Source organism: Monopterus albus, unplaced genomic scaffold, assembly GCF_001952655.1.
Source record: "Monopterus albus unplaced genomic scaffold, M_albus_1.0 scaffold62.1, whole genome shotgun sequence".
In the NCBI taxonomy this organism is placed as follows: Eukaryota; Metazoa; Chordata; class Actinopteri; order Synbranchiformes; family Synbranchidae; genus Monopterus; species Monopterus albus.
Genome location: NW_018127942.1, coordinates 1,384,496 through 1,400,221, shown reverse-complemented (window position 1 = coordinate 1,400,221; position 15,726 = coordinate 1,384,496). Strand labels below are relative to the sequence as shown.

At 40.9% G+C, this 15,726-nt stretch overlaps 2 protein-coding genes across 3 annotated transcripts; both read right to left on the bottom strand.

Annotated features, from left to right (window-relative positions):
- Positions 1 to 245: 245 nt before the first annotated feature.
- Positions 246 to 7,424, bottom strand: cipcb (CLOCK-interacting pacemaker b). 2 transcript variants are annotated; one of them, XM_020603747.1, is made up of 4 exons: positions 5,653 to 7,424; positions 4,971 to 5,166; positions 4,714 to 4,877; positions 246 to 3,369 (listed from the first exon to the last, which is right to left on the bottom strand). In XM_020603747.1, exons 2-4 carry the CDS (start codon positions 5,077 to 5,079, stop codon positions 2,476 to 2,478), a joined length of 1,167 nt encoding a protein of 388 aa, XP_020459403.1. In that variant the 5' UTR covers positions 5,080 to 5,166; positions 5,653 to 7,424; the 3' UTR covers positions 246 to 2,475. The 2 variants fall into 2 exon arrangements, with proteins under 2 accessions (XP_020459403.1, XP_020459402.1); XM_020603746.1 differs by having other exon boundaries at positions 5,692 to 7,424.
- Positions 7,425 to 9,236: 1,812 nt separating this feature from the next.
- LOC109962223 (snake venom vascular endothelial growth factor toxin ICPP-like) lies at positions 9,237 to 12,148 on the bottom strand. The gene is made up of 7 exons (XM_020603748.1): positions 11,783 to 12,148; positions 10,635 to 10,668; positions 10,346 to 10,542; positions 10,165 to 10,241; positions 10,008 to 10,037; positions 9,635 to 9,703; positions 9,237 to 9,414 (listed from the first exon to the last, which is right to left on the bottom strand). Exons 1-7 carry the CDS (start codon positions 11,846 to 11,848, stop codon positions 9,396 to 9,398), a joined length of 492 nt encoding a protein of 163 aa, XP_020459404.1. The 5' UTR covers positions 11,849 to 12,148; the 3' UTR covers positions 9,237 to 9,395.
- Between the last annotated feature and the right edge of the window lie 3,578 nt (positions 12,149 to 15,726).

Sequence of the window (15,726 nt, the reverse complement as noted above, 5' to 3'; positions counted from 1 at the left end):
GCTCATTGTGAAGTGAAATGTATGACAAAAGAGGCCCTGAACTGTTGAGTGGCTGAAATCCCATATCAAGCAAGAATAGGAAAACATTTTGCTTTTAAAACTAAATCAGTGCTCTCCTCAGTTCCCAAACAGTTGTACAGTGTTGTTAAAACAAGAGGTGATGCAACACAGTGGTAAACATGCCCCTTATCCCAGATTTGTGTGTGTTGCTGGCATCACATTTAAAAGGAGCATGTATTTATCAAAAAAAAAAAGAAAAAGCAAAAAACAGTTTGAACAGTTGATAGGTTTTCTTTGTACAGCTTTCAATTAAAGGTAGTTTTTCATAGGCTGGCACTGAATTTTCTTTTTTTGACAACTGCATCCCAACTTTTTGGAAATGGCGCTTTACACAGAATATGCAAAAACATGTTTACTTCTTACCGAGAGTAATAATTAAATCTAACACTGTAAATGTTATGCATAGGCTATACAACAGGAACAGTATTTATACACTGGTGGTATTGCATATGAAAAACAAAAATGATTTGTGTATTCTGCCTCAAATGAGCTTCCATAGCTGCCATTTAATTGTGCCCAGAAACTGCTTCAGAGCTACTCTTACAATTAATTTAGTGCAAATGCAAAACTCTATAACATACACTGGGTTTTGATATTAAGGCCGTTATTTATAAACTTACAAAAAGGTAAAGCATCACAAAAGCTGTCCCCAGCTTAGATGCAACTGTCAGATGTTTTCAAGTTGATGCACAATTACTGTTATGAAGAAACCTGAATTGATGGTTGTCTTAAGCAGCTCAGAGGTTCACATGATTTTATACACACAAAACAGAAAGGAACTTATAACAGAAAAGGACTGCCCTCAAGTTAGACAGTACTACGACAATGAATTACATCCCTGTGCATACACACATACCACATATAGTCGTTTGTGTGTGTGTAAAAACAGAGGAGGAAAATTCATACATAATCACTTTTGGGTATTATAGGAAGCATCCTTTTATGCTGTGATGTTACTGGGGAAGCATCTAAATGTGGCTGCTAAGACCTTTACTTCCACGGTATTACAGCTACCATCAACATGATGGGAACGCTCAACGTGAAACCATCAACAGGCTATGCCAAATCTTTTTCATCAAATTTTAAAACAGACATATCTGTCTAAGATGCTGACTGTCAAGAGGCCCTGTGTGACATGAGCCCATTTCCTTGAGTCTGTCATGATTTTAGCTTTTACATGCAGTATTCAGAACCCTTTACTTTTGGCACACTTTATTGTGCTGTAGATTTCACTGGAAAGTGATCAAATTTCTATTTTTCCAATCTATTTACACATGTACATAATCAGGATCTGTTACCCAGATGTATGTTAAGCAACACAGTATTAGTGGAATATATCTTAAACTGCCATGGATGATGCAAAAATGTTGAAACACTGACTGACTTTATGCAAGGTGACATTTTGTTGTCAGAGTGACTGGTATACTCATGTTTCTCAGCTTTACGTGGAATCACTTGTCATTAACATTGAAATATCCCATCTTTAATGATGCGTTCAGATTCTTAACTTGTATTGTGTATTTGGTAAAAAAAAAAAAAAAAAGTTGAGTATTTGTACATCCCCTCATGCCTTAGATCCAATTATCTCAGATCTTTCTCATCTTAACTGCCAAAGCACAAAAGATTTTTGTACAGCAGTGAGGCGGTTTCAGCGAAAGAGATCTTGTCAGGGTCAGTGCACTGGGGTTCGGGCCTTGTTTTACATTTGCTCCCTAACACATCAAGTCAGCAGCCGGTAGCCGGGCAGCACTCTGAGTGTCTCTCTGACCGTCAGCCATAGTTTTTGCAGAGTGTCCTCCACTGATGGAACTAATCGGCCCATATCTGTGGCTCGACAGACTTGCTGAAACAGCAAAGGAGGTGATTAGAGAGCTGTCCTAGTAAAGCAAATTTTCACCTCCACCTTTCCTCTTTCCACCAGTAAAACACCACAGACTGACTAAATTGAGTACAACAAAGCAAAGCTTACAGGTACTGTTTTAAGATGGCATATCAGTATTCTGATCATATAATAAGCCCATTTCAGCTAACTGGCAAAAGATCCCAGCATAGACCGCTTTGCTTCTCTTGTCATAATGTTTCCTGAATTTCAAATAGACTGCTGACTAAAATATTTCCTCTCACTCAGATGCAGAACATATGTGCAGCTGGTGGTAAGCTGGCCAACAGCTATAGTCTTCCAATGAATTCAAGTGAAAGACATGAGGCAATGAAATGTCTATCTGTATCAACTGCCTGAGGCTGGTCTGGTGTGTCAGGGCTTTAAAGCAGGCGGCAGCCCAAATGTAGGCCACAGCACACTGTCTGTCAGAATCTGGGGCTGGGTGTGTATTGTAGAGCACATTATTTTCGGTTCATCTGTCTCTGTATACTCCAACCTCAATCCTGGCCTTACTGTCTAGGACTAGTCCAGGTCTAATCTGCCTTTAAGCTGGTCTGAGCAGCTTTCTCCTTCTCTTTCTCTTTGTCTTCCTCCAGAAGTCTGGCCTGCAGCTTGACAAAGATGCACATGTCACCGCTCTGCAGAGCCTGAAGGAAGAGGTCCGTATGTTCTTTTAGCCGGTCTAGGTCATTCTGGGTGCGTCGGTTCTGCCTGAGGAGCTCCTTGGTGCGGAGTGTGATGTCTAGCAGGCCAGATTTACTCAGGATGTTGTAAGTGTTGCAGAAGCGCTTCCTCTTTGTGTCGGCATCACTGTCACTGTGGTCATGTTCTTTTGATGAGACATTTTCCTGTGTGACCACCTGGGGAGCAGGGAGAGTCTGATTTTTGGAGCCAGTGGTGTGAGTGAAAGATAGGGAGGTGGTAAACTCTGCAGGGCTGACAGTTGATGAGGGCCTTTCCCTGACAGGACTACTGCTGGTACTGGCTGCTGCTGTGGGGAGAGGAGACATGGCACTGGGGGTAACCGGAAGACTGGGAGTGATTGAGCGAGAGTTACTAACACTATCACACAGACTTTTCAGCTGCTTTTCTCTCTGACAGTGTTCTGAGCAGCTGGAGGTCAGACTGCTACCTCTGTCTGATCCTGAAGAAGAGGTGGTGGTGGAGGAAGATAAGGAAGCAGTTCCTCTCCCTGAGGAAATGGAGCTGTCTCCAGGATGTGGAGCAATCTTGGGATAAGATTTCAAGATTGGGAGATACTTCTTAGAGCGTCGATGTCTAGAGGTGGCCTCTTTGGAGGCAGGGGAAGCTTGACGAGATACCATAGGCTGGAGGAAGACCACCTGAGGCTGCTGGACCACAGGCTGAACCACCTCCACTGTGGGACTAAACCTCCAGGGTTTCAGAGCAGAAGGACTGTCTCCAGGCTGCAAAGGCAACAGAGTCAAAATTGAGGTGGGTCCCTCACACACATTTCCCTATTTAAGATTATATGCATGAGTGGGGAACTGCAACACCCTGGACACAGAGATTAAGAACAAGACGCTAAACATACTGCAGCAATCAACACCCATCAGAAATCTCCATAATGCAGAGATTCCTTTTAAAATTAATTACTTCTTGATCAGTGGCTGAGGAAGCCCGTAGATTAAACTCTACAATGACATAAACTACACATTTGACGTTTGTTCTAAACAAATAACATTAATTACAAGAATTTTAATTAAATTTCTGATGATAACTATCAGTAGTGGTTTCAGCCATACCAACCATAATGCTTCTTATGGCTTCACAGCCACCTAATCAACTGCTCTATGATGACTCTCGCTTTTCTTTGGAGATTGGTGTATTATATACATGCTCACCCTGCACTGGATAAATTCATGGGACAGTTGGCAAAGGTCACTCTTGTTCTTGCCATTATCTGAGATACCGGTATGCAGTGTGGTTCAACACACTTCACTGTTAAACCACAGAGTAACATCCTATAATCAACAAATAAAGGTGTACTTTCGGTTCTTTTTTCCTCTCTGTAGCTCGCTCACTCTCTCTCTCTTGCTTGCCCACATGAACATGCTTTACATTTCTCTTCTTGTGAATGGCTCTGGAGGTACTGAAAGTACTTTGTACACCCATATGACCAAATTAAATCCAAACCCTGACAGGCTGGTCAACAAAGACAGCCAGTGTCTGACCCACGTTCATCCCAGGTCTGGAGAAGCGCTGGATGCAGCTACATTCATTCAGAGAAGGCTACAGTCACACAAAACTGGTGTGTTCAAAATGTTTGTGGTCACAGTCTTTGTCACAAAAACTTCAACTACAGAAGCATAAATCAAGTAAACACTGTTCATTTTGTCTTGTTTTCCTACTTTCATTGTTAATTCAATCTGAACATAATTTTGAGCCATTTTGACTTTACTGTTGCAATTCGTTTATGGTGACACATTACAGAAAGCTGTGACAGAACTATGAAGCTATCAACTTAAACACAGGCTCAAAGTCAAGTTACCATCTCACAGTTCTATGCCACCACCAACCAGTCATATTCACAGGTATGAGAGAGAAGCGAGGTCACTGACTTTGACCTTTAACCACCAAAATCTAATCAGGTCATCACCGCATCAAAAACTGGACCGCTACTTTTCTACTGCAACCAGATTATATGACTGCGGGTTGAACCTCTGAGCGGAAGCAGAGAATGAATTCATCAACACACATAGAATTTAAGATAAGGTTTGATGTTTTAGGCTTGAGGATTTGTTGTGTACCTGTTTGAGGAGGACATTGTTCATGATGATCATGGGAGAGAGGCTGGAGTAAGAGCCTCCCACAACAGCCAGCTGAGAGGTCTGTGGCCCCTGCTGCGCAACAGGGTGAGGTGAATCCTCCGAGTCTGTGGTGTCCATTGCACTCATGTGCTCCGAGCCTGCATCTATAGACCACGAAGAAACGCAACGATAGTTTAGGTACCGTAAGTGATATCATAAATAAAAGAGGTACAACTGTGGCAAGAGCAAGTTTGAACCTGAGAATCCAGAGTCTCTCTCCGAATCAACCTGGGAGTCTCCACACTTCATGATGAGTGGCCTGTTTGCTGCCCTTGAATGACTCTCTGCCTTCCTCTTGGTGCTCATCTCCTTGCTTTCCCTTTGTACTGACAATGTCCTTGGTGGTCCAACAAGCTCCCAGAACAACTACACCAGCATATCAAAGGTTAAAACCTGGAAATCAAACAACACCATGTACACTTACTTTTCATGTCAATGACAGAATATGGAATAAGATTTTATATAAATGGATAAAGCAAACGCATCTTTTTACAAAACAGCACATACGGTATATTATCACTAGTTTTGTGCGATCAATGTAATGAGAACATCGAAAGTGATAGCTAACGTTATCATATCCTTATCAAGATAAAAGAACGTTCGTCAGTATGAAGCTACGTTAACGCAGTTACAGTCCTAAGTTACCACAAAAAATTATGTTGCATGCTCTAAGAAGGCAGCTAGCTTAAGTTGAGTAAACATTTGGTAGCTAACTAAATTATGGCTTATTTAGGTAGTAACAGCAGCTGAATGCTTAAAGAATGCAAACAAAACGACGGCACAGATACAGTTAGCAGTCTGGTTTGCTACGTTAAGCGCTAATGTTAACAACGGTTACATAGAAAGACAGCTAACATTAAAGGGTTATAAACTACATACCCATAGGTAGCTAAAGAAATCACAACAGAATATGCATACTTTGTCCTTGGCGCCGTTCAAACGACACTGTAGTCCAAACTGAGGAATACGAGCTTGCAACCGGGTTGTAAGTGCTTGTGTATACGACTTCCTTTGCTCGGTCTGGCTGCCGCTGCCCCTGCCCTGCTACGTTAGCTAGAATTCGGTGTTACACGGTACCGTACACGCGATAGACCGCTCCTCCCCTGTCTGCTCGGTCACATGCGAAGCACGGTGGCGACAGCCGTACGTCATTGCAGTTTGATTGTCCTCTGCCAGCGTTAACCAAAAATAAACTACCGGCGACCCGAATTCTTCTGCACACCGACAGATAATTGTCTTGGGGTGCCAGAAATGCAAAAGGATTGTTATTCTCACAGACAGTATGCCATATTTGGTGTTTAGGGGCGTGGCTATGTCTGGTGTACCAGACACGTCACAGCTTTTAGCCTGCTCCGTCTGCCCACATGGTAGCTTCCTTGGCGTGTGATAGGTCGGTGCAACCAGCAGCTGAAAAACGTGACCACAGCCAAATGTGTGGCTAGCTGAGGACACCGCGTTAGTCAAGAAGCCAAATGGTGTAGTGTACGCTGCAGTACAGTAGTGTAGACATGTCAACTGTACCGATGGGGAACCCGGTGACGTGAGGTTTCGAGTATTACATAATAGTTTAGTTGGCCTCCAACTAACCCAAGCTGAGCACGTCTTCTCTGTTGTTTTAAGAAATAAACAAAACACTACCCTCAGAACAAAACGCCTCATGTGCAGGCATGCATCCCTTAACTACTTTTATTCTTAAAAGCACATTTTCATACAACATATGGAGGAGGAGGTGGCAGGGTGTCTGATGAAAATGTCCATACATTGCTATGAAGAGACGATGCAACACAAACAACTGGCCAGTAAAAATTTTCAAACATAGATTAGCTACATTAACTGATGGTGCTTTTGTGAAATACAAGAATATGAGGAAGATTTGCTGTTCAATCCATTAATACATCCATGATTAAATCTAACCACACTGTCATCTGATGTCTCAGAAAGGTCATGAATGCAATACAAATCGTTGTATAACAGTAGCCCCTTGTGCTTTTATGTGTGTTTACTACACAGCCTTGTAGATAAAGAGCTCAGTGTCCTTACATAGAACGGGCCCTTATGGTCGTCACCATGCTAATGTAGATACCACAGCGGTTCTTTGTGGTAAAATTGAATTTTCTTTATGAACCCATAATTATTCATGCCTCATAATTGGAGTGGATTCAGGATTTATCAAAAGTTACTGCTACAGCAATAACACTTTACATAGATAAAGTCATAGAGATGATGCAGTTTTCAGTGTCTGTAACTTTGCACCAGAAAGAATTTGTTTCAAAACGTGAGTCACTGCAAAAGTCACAATGAACATCATGCTTCTCTGTAAAGGCTGTGATTGATTTGAGAGTTAATCAATGACTTCATTGGTATATGCTTATCTACTGTTGTTCTATATTTAAACCCTCACGCCAAAGTAGCTATATTTTTAAAATCAAAACAACACTGATTTTGGTCCAGTAAAAGAAGAAGCCAAAGTAAAAGGAGTTTGCAGATATGGTTGTTTGCTTAGATATTGAAGTTAATTGCTGGTGTTTGAAGTGGATGAGGAAACCACGTTTGAATAGAAGACCATTGTCAGATGTGATTAATCCACAGATGTGCTGTTGTTTGCTGCTTCAAAGTCACTCTCCCAAATTAACTTTGGACAGATGTGTAATTCACTGAAGATTTGTCTTGTTCTGAGGGAACTGGCACCTGGAAAGACAAAAATAATGATTTAAGTAATTCAGATTGGTACTATGTATATGAAATGTTTCCATCTTTTTAACAAACATTCTTGAATGTCACCAAATGTCAAATGACCTTCAGATCGTCAAATCCAAATCTACTCCATTTAGACTGTTTATTGCTGGCTATTCTCCCTCCATTAATAGATTTGGGGATTTTCAAGCAGGGGCAAGAGGATACCTACTGTATATAAACTTGATGCAGACACCAAGTGGAAAGCACTGGTTATTGAATAATCAGTATTTGTTCTCAGTGTGACATCATGCAATCTGAATGTCTTGTTGAAACTGATGAACCATGTCAAAAATTGGTGAATGAATAAGAAATACCTATTTCATGGCTTATAGCACTTTTAAACCACCAAAAAAAATGAAGACTGAAGATATGCTAACGTATTTTATCCCTAACTTCAATTAGCTCTTAACAGGCAAAAACTACTTCCATGAGTGGACACTGAAGATTAAGAAACCCACCAATGTGCTAAAAATGCAATCTAAAAACTATGACCACACAAATGATAATTTTGACATGGATGTATCACAAAACCTGGTCCTAAGTCAAAGCCTCCATGTCAAGTGACATTTTCCCTTGCAGGGTGTAAAGGTAAAAAGTTCTTCTGAACAACTGGAATGACAGCCTAAACATTCACATTGACGTTGGCACAAGAATTAAGTCATCATGACAACACCAGAAGGGAGCATTTATCCCGTTGGCTTTTATTTAGGAAGTTAAATTCTAGTGCCCCCTGAATCTGCTGGAAGAAATTCATTCTCAACTGCAATGGTGTGGTCCCTTGGCCAAACATACTAGATGAGGAGGCTTATGAAATGATGGGTCTATAACTTTAAACTACTGTTTACAAAGGAATAGGAGCCAAGGCAATTCACGGTGTAGCATTAGCATTGCAATTGGCCAAACAACAGCCAGAACAACATGGTCACACAGGTTGTTACACAGGCCACCAGCAAACGCAACCTTCTCCCAGAATGATGTCAAGTCCAATATCTGGCTTTTAATGAGACTGATTTGGTGGATGGATTTCCTCCAGGTTTGCAGGATAAAATGTCCTTTTACTCTTTCTCAACAGTGGATATGATGAAACCTTATAGCCACTGCTTCAAACAGCTGTCCTAGTTACTGCCAGATATAGCACAGATACGTCAAGTCACCGATGTTTCTTTGTTCCCCAAGAAGGAATTATATGTGCTCAAATGAGTGAACCTACAGTGACATTTCCTATTCCAATTAGGAGGATCTTTTTTGCTTAAAGGGGTATTCCTATGATTTAATAATGACTTCCTTAACATTGTGGGGCACATGAGAGATACCTATTCTGCCTTTTAGTCCGTATATAAATCCAAAAGCCCTGGATCATACATTTACCATAATGAAACTGGATAGTGCTGGTCATTAGACATCTCCCTGCCTGGTTAACACAGGCTTTCTGTTACACATTTGCTGTCTCTAAGGCAGAGCCTGATCACAGACCTGATGACACCCTCAGGGTTGTTTTCACAGGCTTTACAAAGCCCCCTCAAAGCCAAAGAAGACATTCAGCAACTGTTTTCACTGGCTGTTAGTGTAGTACTTCTTACTGACAGGTTAACAGATTTATATTTGTAGCCCTTTCAGTACTTATTTTGGGTATCTCATTGTTTTTGATCATATCTTTATTGTACAATAATTCACAGCTGCTTATACAACAACTGCCCTTGTCAAATAAAAGAGAAGAATATAGGAGAGAAACACAGAGAGACACATGTTGATCTTTACAGGATGTGAAAAGCAGCCACAGACAAACAATATCAAAGTTGATGTTGTTTTCCAGGTATGTGGATTTAGTTATTTTCAGACTAAACCTTCACACTGGCAGTCCCTGGTTGGAGCCTTGGATTATTGTGCTATATATTCTCTGTGGCCCTGCACAGAAACACAAGGTCCTTATAAGTTGTCAGTGGACTACAGGCCTACCAGAGATAAGAGCAATACACAACATAATATGTTGTGATGCTGTCCCTCTGTTGTCTGAGTGGAGGAAACACAAATAAATGTAGCAGTAAAGTCCAAACATTATAAAAATGTATGTGTGTGTGTGTTTGTGTGTGAGAGAGACCCACAGAGGGGCAGTTCCTTCTCTTACTTGCCACAGCTGTTTGCTGTCTTCTTGGGTTTCATCCTCCGAGGGTTACTCTTGGTAGACACACTGCCTCTGTGAGGGAAGATGAAAGTGCATTGAAGATACTGATGCGTTTATGTAAATAGCCTTGTACTTGTGTAGTACTTTTCCACATGGTGAAGTGCACTCAAAGCACTTTACACTATTTCCCATTCGCACACAAACGTTCACACACTGGTGATATCAAGAGCAAGTAGGGGTTCAGTGTCTTGCTCAAGGACACTTTGACATGTGGACTGGAGAAGCCGGGGATCGAACTGCCTACGATTAGGGATGACCCGCTCTATCTCATGGGCCACAGCTGCCCCCATACAATATGCAATGTCATTCTACTGACCTTTTATTCTTTTTAATTTTCGGACGGGCTCTAAAACAGGAAGAAAGGCAGAAGCAACTAGTAATTAGCTGTGCAAAATAATAGTAATAATAAAAAAATCTAAAATCTCAAATTGAACCTGGTGTTTATTAGGAAGAATTGGCTATCTGGAATTTACCTGCAATCACATCTCTGGTGCTCTACAAATGTGAGTTGCACATGTTTATTAGATATCTGGGGAGTGATCCTCATCATCTGGGAAACAAGGGAAAGATTTTTTTTATAGGCTTCTATGTTTAGCATAAAGACAATGTGCATTTACGTATAACTTCTTCCTTCAGTTACAAGTCTTGCTAGACCTGCACGGTGATGTTGCGTTTAAGGGTAGGATAACACTCCAAGTTTTCATCCCCGCAGCAACCAGAGCATCGCAAAAGTGGGACACAAGCAGGCATGTAGATGTACCCCACTTCTCCAGGGAACTCTTGCTCCACATCCACCAAGAGCTCCATAGGCTGACACGTGCTCTTTGCCCACACCTCCTGGAATGTCATTTCTACAGAACAAGTTGAATCTTTAGTATTTAAATCATTTACAGCAGGTGGAAAATCCTACTCAGTGGGGCATGATCAAGAGCAGAGCCCTCACCTTTGGGAGCATCGTCTTCTGGAGTGGGTGAAATCTGCATTGTAAAATTGTAAAACATTGTAAAATAAGTACAAATTGACATCTACAGAGATCAGTGTTTCAGTTTCATTTGATGTTGTTGATAAGGTCAATGCCAAATACGGTTGTAATGGTACAGAGCCTGCAGACAACCAGAAACTAACTGAGCTGAGAAATGAACACAATAAAAGTGGCTACCAAATGGGTTCATTGAACAGTTTTAGAGCTCCCTCTTGTGGCAGAGACGAGGCAGTGCAAACACAACAATCCAGTAAAAACACTGATGCAGCGGGAGGGCATCACTACGCTGCTGTTTTCACACCAGAAAGCCTGGCAACAACTAAAGTATGTTTGATTTATTAATTTACTGTAATACTGGAAGGTTTATTTTCACAAGAAGCAAAACCCAAAGAATAACAACAAAGAATAGATACTGCCTTAACTCATGGGAGTTTATTTGGACAATAAACACAGCAAAAGCAAAGGCAGTACTGAAAAGTATCTGACAGCATGAATTTTGTTCTCACAACACAGCCAAACTTACAATGGCAATGATCCCTATGCTTTAACAACAAACTGAGCACAAACACAAGCGCGAAGTTGATCTTGGCTCGTTTTCTCTTTTGAATGTCAACTATCTCTTTCTGACTCTTCCCTGCTCTCCTGCTTTCCTCTCACTCTGAGAACACTGATGGGAACATAGTAATCCGAGGCAGTTCTTAATAGCTTTGTGGGAATTTTATGTTTGCTCTAAGTGAGCATGCACTACTTTTAGAGCCACCCTTTTCGTGCCACCCTGCAACCTGTGTCCGTCCTGCCTTGCGTCAGATGCTCTTAAACCCAGATAGGGTGTAAAAAGGCGTGTGAAACAAATGTGTCTGCCATTTAAATGTGACTCCTATTACTACTTCCACTGTTTCTGAGTCGCGTTTGGAGTTGAGGAGAAAAGAAAAACCATAATTCTGTCTTCAGCATCCCTATGCATGCAAAATACCATATAAGTTAAGTTTCTAATTGATTACATTTAGGTAAAATAATAAATGGCACAAATATTTCAAAACAGCTGACAAATTGACATTAATTAGCTACTGGCAAATCAAACAGCCCGCGTCTTGGTGTCCGTTAATTACCTGCGCAGGTACCAGCTGTAGCAGAAGAGTCAATAACAGATGCGAGGTTCCATAGAAACGTTGCATGGTACCGAGTATGAATTAACTCCTGTCGTGTGAGAAAGAAATGAAAAAGAAAAAAATAAAAATAAAACGGAATTATAAAGAGAGAGAGAGAGAAACGGTCGAGAAGCGGTTGGTGCTTGGATTGGCGCGTCCTCTCGATGTGCGCGAGCCGAGCTGGGATAAAGAGCGCGCGACACTATAACAGAATTTATAGCCAACATGTGCCGATCAACGGGAAACCGTTGCCACACCGATTCAGTAGAAATTATGAAGTAAGCTGTCAAAACCGGTCTGTTCCTGCCTCACTTTTCCCGCCGTGTTTACACCAGAGTTCATTAATGTCCCTAACATGAACCTGAACATGACCTTAAGTTCGAGGGTGGAATGTAACAAAGTACAGTATGAAGTAACCTACTTTATTACTTTACTTACTTTAGTATTTTCTTTTCATGCCGCTGATAGTCCATTAAAACATGAGAGGGAAATGTACTTTTTACTTCAGGAGTTATCTGAGAGCTTTAGATACAACAACCTAAATCAGTGGTCCCCAACCCCCGGGCCGCGGACCGGTACCGGTCCGTGGATCAATTGGTACCGGGCCGCACAGGAAATCATTAATTATTTCCGTTTTATTTATTATCTGAGTCTGAACGATCTTTTATTTTGAAAAATGACCGTATTCTCTCGGTTACATCTCGGTCACATGAGCGCCAAAACTGGCTTACTTGTGGACATATTCAGCCTGCTCAATGAACTCAATCTGTCACTTCAGGGGAAAATGACAACTGTCTTCAAGTTGGCAGATAAAGTAGCTGCATTTAAAGTAAAGGCTGTATTCTATTATAAAGCCCCGTCCGGTTCTTTCAAACCAGGAACTCAGAGGGACGACTCAGACCACTTGGATATATAAAAAATATAACTGTGCTGGTTTATTCAAAGAGTCACAAGCAAGAATTAACATTACACGTCCAGGCATCTTCCACCCCCCAGCCTGCCCAAGCAGCCCGGAAGGAGAAAAAGACCCCGAACCCAGAATTGCTATACAATATTAATCATTTCTGGGCTAGCCCATACTACGCAGGGCGTCAAACCGTGACGTCACCTGATATGCCAGCTTGGCAGCTGAGCAGAGCAGTAGACAAAACATGAAGAAAATAATGTGTGTGGCTGTTGTTTTCGTGGTGTGTATCTAAAACAATTTGACATAACATTACACATTAAGACAAATATTAGGACATGTTTCAAACATTAGTGGGGATTTTGGGTGAGACTGAGCCTGAGCCTTCATTCTCCCAGCTGGTGCACGATCACCTGTCTTTGCTTTTAAAAGAGTTCGAGCGCTACTTCCCAACCACAAAGGACCCACGAACTGCCAAGGAATGGATCTGCAACCCATTTGTCAACAAACCAGGTGAATCCAGCAGGTCTGTGCAAGAAGAAGATCAACTGCTGGAGATCGCAAATGACGGCGGCCTTAAAAGTATGTTCGAGACAACAACTCTGCCGGTGTTCTGGATTAAAGTCATGACAGAATACCCTGAGATCGCCACCACAGCACTGAAAACCCTGTTGCCATTTCCGACATCCTATCTGTGTGAAGCGGGTTTTTCTGCAGTGACAGCAACCAAAACAAAACAACGGAGTAGACTGAACATAAGCAACACACTTCGGGTGTCAGTGTCTCCTATTACCCCCAGATGGGACCGTATCGTTGTAGAGAAACAACTTCAGGGCTCCCATTGTTTTAGCGTTATGGGGAGTTAAAAATCGCAACACAGTGGATTCACGTTTATTATTATATAAACAATCTACGTAATCCCCCCCCTCCCCCCGGGCCGCGGTAAAATTGTCAAGCGTTGACCGGTCCGCAGTGATAAAAAGGTTGGGGACCACTGACCTAAATCATAAAATATTATGTTTTTTTATCAATTAAACTACTGTACCAAGTACGGCTGAAAAGATTAGGAGACTAAACTACAAAGAAAATTAACTGGCAAATTTTTTTTTTTATAATAGTTGAGATATTTGTTTATATAATATAAACCCTACTTTTGACTGTTGTTTGGGCAAAACAAGCATTGTGTTGGTGTGCACTTAGTGTTTATTGATTCTTTTTAAAAAAAACAAACTGAACGATTAGTAACTGAGAAAATAAACAGCAAATTTTACTGAAGCAGTAGTTTTATTTCTAATACATAAGTACATTTTTCTTTCTTATTCATATGCACTAGTGGTACTAGTTTTACCTAAGTAAAAGCTCTGAATTCTTATTTCTATCCATGAAATCAAAAAATATTAAGTTATGCATAATTATATGAATAGACAATAATGAATGTAGGCTATAGAGGATTATTATCATAATAAGTAATAGTGTAGCCTATAAAACACATTTAGATGCGATGGGATAAATAGACATGATTAATGATAGCTAAAGTAAACACTAGGAATTAATATCACTGTACACTGTGCATATTTGGTCTTCACTGGTAAGTCTGGAAATTTGTATTATTTGTAATATTCTGATCTTTTAGAAAATCCAAACCCTACACACTATAAAAATGTTTTGGCTGACTGTTGAAACATGTTTGAACTGTGTGCTCTCTTACAGTACAAGTCTGATTCAGCTAATTTGGTTTTTAATTAGTTAATTTCTTTCCACCATTCAAAGCATCCAGTGGTTTCCATTCATTAACACGGTGGTTGAAATTTTATTAGCAAACTGCTGAAATTTGCTGTGTCAGTGAGTCTATACTGACATCTGACATAGTCAGAATGAGGTGATGCAGTGCAGACGTTTCGTATCAATCTGCAGTTATACTGGATAAACAGGTTTCATCAGCCTGCTGAGTCTGCTGACTGGTTTGAAATAAAGAGAAAACTGACAAAAACCAGCTAAGACTTGAATCTGCTGTGGGTCGACTGCACAATTTAACCACATTTCAAAAGTCAGCTAAATGTATGGAAATTAATTAGTAACAAAAAATCCACAGTAGGAGAAATATAAAAAAAAAAACTACAGCATGCATTTACAAATGGTCACACAAAACTAAAACTTACATGATTTGTAGTTAAGGAGTGAAAAGTTCTCTTGTTCTTTTGTCCTGGCCTGACTATGATACAGAAATACTGACTGGCAATGTCAGGTCACAGTAACAAGCAACTCGCTGCATCTGTGTACTAAGTGTCAACATACAGCTGCAATGTGTCCACTTCTGGACCCGACTCCTTCATTAAGTAGCTTGGCTTGCCTACACTGTTCATGCGCTCGGGCCCTCTGAGTGTTGCCTGTGTAGTTTTAGCATAAATGCAGCAGACCTGAGGTTATCTGATGCTGCCAGGATAAGCAGAATGTGTCAGAGTGTGATACTGTGATATGTTTATGCACAATCACATGCTTACTACAGAATATATCTGGTATGAGTGCTATGGGAAACACAATAACCTGCTTCTAGTGGTTTGAGGATACTTTCATTTACAGTTAATGCTGATGGATGATTAGATTCTCAAATTGACCTACAGGCACAGTGATACCGGCCAAATTACAGTTCTTGTTTTTTTTTTATTCTGCAGAGCATGGACGACAAGCACCGATGTGACCTCACATTTATCAGGGGGGCTCAGATGTGTTTTCACAGCCAGTGTGATTTATGGCACAATAAATGGGGTGGGTGAGTTGAACAACAGCCTCTGTGGAGGACCAGGATGGATAATTCTCACCATGTTTGCCGGCAGTTTGGTGCTCATGTAGGAAAAATCGTGTTTATGTCACATTACGTGATGTTAATTCATGTATGAACTGAGCATTCTACATTGTTCATGGTGTTATAGAAAAGGAAACGATAAAATACTGTGCTCAGAGCTGGGGTGCATGTAACAGCAAAATCCATCAAAACACTCTT

What these genes read in the sequence shown, in the direction of transcription:
- cipcb (XM_020603747.1), bottom strand. Translation starts at nt 5,079, where the DNA reads ATGAGCACCAAGAGGAAGGCAGAGAGTCATTCAAGGGCAGCAAACAGG. An exon ending in GAGAGACTCTGGATTCTCAG is followed by an intron (nt 4,878 to 4,970) that starts GTTCAAACTTGC and finishes CGTGGTCTATAG; the next exon opens with ATGCAGGCTCGGAGCACATG. An exon ending in ACAATGTCCTCCTCAAACAG is followed by an intron (nt 3,370 to 4,713) that starts GTACACAACAAA and finishes TTGCCTTTGCAG; the next exon opens with CCTGGAGACAGTCCTTCTGC.
- LOC109962223 (XM_020603748.1), bottom strand. Translation starts at nt 11,848, where the DNA reads ATGCAACGTTTCTATGGAACCTCGCATCTGTTATTGACTCTTCTGCTA. An exon ending in CACCAGAGATGTGATTGCAG is followed by an intron (nt 10,038 to 10,164) that starts GTAAATTCCAGA and finishes TTCCTGTTTTAG; the next exon opens with AGCCCGTCCGAAAATTAAAA. An exon ending in AAAATTAAAAAGAATAAAAG is followed by an intron (nt 9,704 to 10,007) that starts GTCAGTAGAATG and finishes CTTCCCTCACAG; the next exon opens with AGGCAGTGTGTCTACCAAGA.